At 43.0% G+C, this 5750-nt stretch overlaps 1 protein-coding gene across 8 annotated transcripts in view; it reads left to right on the forward strand.

Moving 5' to 3' along the window:
* The first annotated feature begins 639 nt into the window (after positions 1-639).
* LOC125509320 overlaps positions 640-5750 on the forward strand; it is a 6396-nt gene continuing 1285 nt past the window's right edge. The window contains exons 1-4 of one of the 8 annotated variants that reach the window (XM_048674273.1): positions 640-885; positions 967-1120; positions 4099-4226; positions 4326-4516. In XM_048674273.1, coding sequence (XP_048530230.1) covers positions 4348-4516 — 169 coding nt within the window. In that variant the 5' untranslated portion in view covers positions 640-885; positions 967-1120; positions 4099-4226; positions 4326-4347. The other 7 variants (XM_048674272.1, XM_048674269.1, XM_048674276.1 and 4 more) reach the window with 7 other exon arrangements.

Below are 5750 nucleotides of genomic sequence, written 5' to 3' on the forward strand. Positions count from 1 at the left end.
TGCCGCCATAGATGTCAACCGCTACCTCGTCCTCAACTACCAACAAAATCCCCTCACTGATTTCTTGCCGGGACAAGGTCATCAACTTCGTCTCTTGCACCCGGATCTAGAAATGCGCCAAGAAAGATCCCTTGCCACAAATCTATATGTAATGACTCGATTATAGCCTAAATCTAGTCCCTGCTAACCTTATCAGTGCATGCACTCCACGGACTGGTCTATATGGTTTCTCAGATGGCTTGAAGGCTATGTCGCCGAGCTCGAATGCCATCCCGCCGCCCAGCAAGACCAAGCTCAGCAGCCTTTGGTAGGTGCACATCAAGCTGCACCTTCGAACTGCTTCACCTCTCCAATCTCCTGATTTGCAATGGAAAAGTTGAGGAACTCTCTTCATCCCTACTAACCAGAGAGCTATTTTTCTATTCCATGAACTAGATTAAAGCAAACGTTACGAGCCTAAAATGATTATAATTAATTTGCAAATTACAAATCTATTGTATACATTTACAAAAATTACATACAAACAAAATTATGGTACATTGCAAATTTTTATACATGCTACAGTAAATTCGTACAGTAGTTGCTATAGTAATACTGACATCTATTCTTCGCTTTACCCACGCATTTCACTGTACCTTCTTGACATCCTTGAGGATGCTAGCGGATCGGCTTCCCCCCTCTCCTCCTCCACCCGCCGCCACCCTCTCCTCCTCCTTCCTGCCGCCACCCTCTCCTCCGGCCAGATCGCCCTGTCGCTCCGTCTCGATTCCTTTCCTCTGCCAAGGTAGACCCGTCTCGGTCCCTCTCCTCCGCCCAGATCGCCCCATCCCGGTCCATCTCCTTCGCCGAGGACGACATCCCTCTCCTCCGGCAAGGTCGCCGCCGGTAAGGCTTCTCCTCTGACTCTCCTTCCACTACCTTCTATTGCATCTCGCAACCCTAACCAGTTCACTCGATCGACAGCAGGTCCTCGTCCTCGTCAATCCCTTCTCATCCACTGCAATCTTTTGCCGGATCCGTCCACCCTTCGCCGCCTCTACTGCAGATCGATCCTGTGGCACCGCCCTGCAGATCCCGACCTCCAAGCCAAGACCTAGTTCCACCTTCGGCACCTTGCAAGGTATAAGCCCCGTCCATGGATTGGCTTCTTAATTAAAGAAGATCTTGGATACATTAACAACTAGTACTAGCTGCTGATGCACTTGATTGAAAAGTGGCTCCATTGGCTGCTTAATTTCTGCATATGCATGATTGACACCATTATACCATAATAAGGCTGTCATAATTCTAAGGATCATCTCAAGTTTCAGTACTAGTAGAAACTTGAACCTGAGCATACAGCTTCATGCCAGCTAGACTCATGTTTTCACAGTAATCATCCAGGTAGGTAATTCCTTGGTAAGTACTACCGGTCATTAGATTCCACCTGTGGTCTAAAACTAAATGAATACGCCAGCCAGAACCACCAGCATGACTTTCAGGATTTCCCAAGTTAAGCCGCTAGCCAACTGAACCATATTTTGAATGGTTATTTTTTGACAGTAAACCGTAGGGGAGGCCCCCAAAAGTGTATAATTTTTGCAAAGGGTAACTATGGCCAGATTGTCATAAAGAATTAAGCAAATGCTGACGTTTTGTCTGCATCTTCATCAGCCATTCAGCCCACAAGAATGGCAGGCTGCTCAAAGATTGTAACAAAATTCTAAACTTAGAATAGAAGAGTAAATTTGTAATGGCGAAAACACACAGTGCGCATTCAACACATACAACATTAAGTATATACAAATTTGGGAAATAGCCTCCAGATTTGTACTTAGGTATGGATCAGAACCGCCAAACCTAATCGTAGTCTATGCAGCACCTTGCCTCCTTCATGATCAACAAAAGAATCTGCATATGTACAGGATCTGCATATGTATCATCACTAGTGATACAAAGGTGTTTTGTATTATGAGAGTCCAGGAAGATTAAGATTGGCCCCCCTTGTCATAGCTTTTTGTTCTTGTTGTTGTTGCTTAATTCCTCTTCAATTTATGTTCTTACTTCTTTTATTTTTCAGAAATCCTGAAACCATTCTGCAAGTGTGTAAACTAGATTTCTACCAATCTTCTTAAATCATTCTCATTTCCTAAATCTCCTTGAAAAGATGCTATGGTCTCAGAAAGCGCTTGACGAACGGCTCTAACGATAAAATCCTGCACACAAATAAAGCGAAGCAATTAAAACACGGCAGCTAGCTAATAGTATGCATGTCAGACCGAATAATTCAATGCTCTTAAAAATCGTTATATAATGAGAAATATATCCATTTTCTAGCATTATTAGTAAGAAATTGCAATAAATATTAGGATGTAATAACTAGAATACTCATCGATATTTACCTGGGTATGATCTGAGGAATGCTGCCTTTTAGTATGGCAACTCCTGGTGGGAATTGCATCAGCAAAAGAAGATTTATCTCTGTCTAGATTCAGGTTCTCCCACCCCCTGCATTCCTTCCTTAAGTTAAGAATTGTAAGAAGAAATTGCACAATTTCATACTCCTCTAACAAGGAATCCTTAATTGCTCCTGAAATAGAGGTGCATGCATCGGATAATAATATATAATGACAAGTGAAACCCTAAACTTCGTAGGAGTCTTTACCTGTCAAAACTAGCCTGGGACAAGATTCGTCATACCAAATATAGGATATAGAACACCAGGAGTGTCTAACACATATATATTTGGATGACTAGCAACCTGAAAACTAGAAACTTCCTGCTGTTAAGATTTAGGGGCTGTTTGGTTCTAGGACTAGCATTGCCACACCTTGCCGCACATTTTTGCCAAGCTTGCCTAAGGTTAGTTCATCAAAATGAGAGCCACAAGTTGGCAAGCCTAAGGGAATCTTGCCACACTTTTTGTGTGTATGCCATGTGGGGTCCAAGTGTGGCTTGCCTAAGGTGTGGCATGAACCAAACACTCACCTAAGTTGGTCAAACTTGCCTAACCTTAGTTGTGGCAATCTTTGGCTAAGTTAGTCACAAACCAAACAGCCCCTAAATGACACATTACAATCATATAAATAGTTCCCGAGCCATGGGATATTGATGGTAGCAGACACAGGAAGGTTATAGGTCACCAATCTTATCTGTGCTAGTAGGCTAAAAAGGACAAACTACGCTCGCCAAAGATACTAGCAATAAACTTACTTTTTGCTTAATTCTTGAAGCATAACTGACAAATGATAATGTTAGCTTCTCAATTAACCATGGATTGTGAGTCGCGCGACTAGTCGTCGACTAGTCGATGAGTCGCAAAAAAATGTTGACTCAACTTAGTGTCGACTCATGAATTGTTTTGCGGAAAACATGACTGCAGGCTCGACCTTTTCAGAGTCGCTACCCCAGAACGACTCATCCGAGTCGCGACTCGAAAACCATGCAATTAACCCATTGCCTCATGTTTTCCGCAAAACAAAACAAAAAACTATTGCCTTATTATGTTATTAGGTAGTTCTGCAGTAATATACAAATAAATTTGACATATGCAGTTGACCCAACAAACAACACTAACATGGAGTTTGTGTAAATTCAACCGTAATACAACATATGAGACTTAGGTTTATGTGACTGTGTGAGCCATGAGGCGTCTGGCCTCGGGCTCTTGCACGCCCTTGTACTTTTTGCCTCTCACGCTTCATGTTGTGTGCTGATTAAGGCCCTAATTGGAATAAATAAATTTGTAGAAATTTTGTAGGATTGAATTTATATAGGGAAAATTCCAACAGTTCAGTTTGGAACGAAGAAATGGCTCCCCAAGATTTATGTGATGGAATGAGGAGCAACCCATATGAATTCTGAAGGAAAAAAACATGTGGTTTTATCTCGTTTTTTTTCCTTATGTCTAGAATTTCCACATTTATCCTGTGCAGTATCCAAACGAAAGTTTTGGAGTACTACTTTGTATTTGATTGGATTCATGTAAGGTCTTTTTTTTTCCGAAAAGGATCCAGATAAATTCATGCTACATGACATCTCTATTTCTTCAGTTTTTCTTTTCTTGCGTTTTTTAGTTCACACGTTCCAATCAGGACATAACTTTAAGTGAAATGGTAGCAATAATACATGGCGAGTTAAAGACATGACTACTTTGGAAGCGATGAAGTATGAAAAATTGCGGAAATAGGAGATAATGTGTGGTACACAACTGGGGTTGATCGTTGATTGGAATCCCCCAAAAGCAGGTATAGAGTGATCCAATGCCGCTAGTTCTTTTGATGTTTGCTTTAGATCAGAGTTTAATATTGTTTAATGTACAAAATATTTCATTTCTGTCTTCATAGTTGCTGAAGTTCAAAGTAGGCAATGGATCTGGACACAGAGAATCGTCTAGCTTCATTACTCCTTGAAGAAGCACGGAGATTACAGTCAGAGGCTGACAGGGAAGGTGTTCATGCATATCTGCAAAAGCCCAATGTTAGGCATCGCCCAAACTCCCGGTTCCTCACAGCCACAGTTCGTGGAGTTCAACAAGGTTAGCATCATGTTTCTTTTACATTATCCTTGCCTCCTTGTGTTGATTACCTGATCAAAGCAGCTGTAATCATGCTTTTTACTGAAGAAATGTTTTTTTATGTCCTTGAAACCTTCTCATTAGGAGAATACACCCAAAACTAATCACAACAATTGAAGGCAGTTACAAATTTGCAATCATGTAGGCACCACTTTAAATTGCTTCCTCTAACTCGGGGTGGTTAACTAAATAAGCATTAATGACTACTTTATAAGTATTTTTGAACAGGAAGTGTAAATCTGTGCGCGAGCACAGATGCTCGGCTTATCTCGCACGTTGTTTCTCTCCTAGATTCGTGAAGGTTCTGGTACTGTACCTTGTATAAAGATCGGTATTTATTTCCTCCTTCACTGTTGATCTGGCCCACACTGGTCGCTGAGTTATTGTGCTGGATACCCACAGATGTCTTCTGGCCCAGACGTCGTTTCACGGTGGGCCATCTGCACCTTTCTCCACCAGTCTGAGCAGTCCCATTAACCCAATCCATCCCAGAGACTTCCATAAAAAATATCCCAGAAACAACTTCACTTCCACCAGCAACTTTCCCCTTCAAGATTCTTCTCCTACCTATATGGCCATACCAAGCACCCCCCCCCCCCCCCCCCCCCCCCCAACTCACTCCCTTCCTAATCCTCGATCGTCCTCCCTGCCGCCGCAGATGTCAACTGCTGCCTCGTCCTCAGCTACCAACAAAATCCTCCCGCTGATTTCTTGCTGGGGCAAGGTCATCAACTTCGTCTCACACCCGGATCTACAAGTGCGTCAAGAAAGATCCCTTGCCACAAATCTATATGTAATGACTTGATTATAGCCTAAATCTTATCCCTGCTAACCTTATCAGTACATGCACTCCACAGACTGGTCTGTGTGGTTTTTCAGATGGCCTGAAGGCTACGTCGCCTAGCTCGAATGCCATCCTGTCGCCCAGCAAGATCAAGCTCAGCAGCCTCCGGTAGGTGCACATCAAGCTGCACCTTCGAACTGCTTCGCCTCTCCAATCTCCTGGTTCGCAATGAGGAACTCTCTCCATCCCTACTAACCAGAAAGCTGTTTTTCTGTTCCATGAACTAGATTAAAGCAAACGTTACGAGCCGTGGCTCACCAGCAGTCTCCAACGGAAGTAACAATGACTCGCACGCCCCATGGACGTCTGCCGTTTTCCTGCCCCACAGAACATGGCACCAGCATACGTATG

The sequence above is a fragment of the Triticum urartu genome, chromosome 5 (assembly GCF_003073215.2).
Source record: "Triticum urartu cultivar G1812 chromosome 5, Tu2.1, whole genome shotgun sequence".
NCBI classification, from domain to species: Eukaryota; Viridiplantae; Streptophyta; class Magnoliopsida; order Poales; family Poaceae; genus Triticum; species Triticum urartu.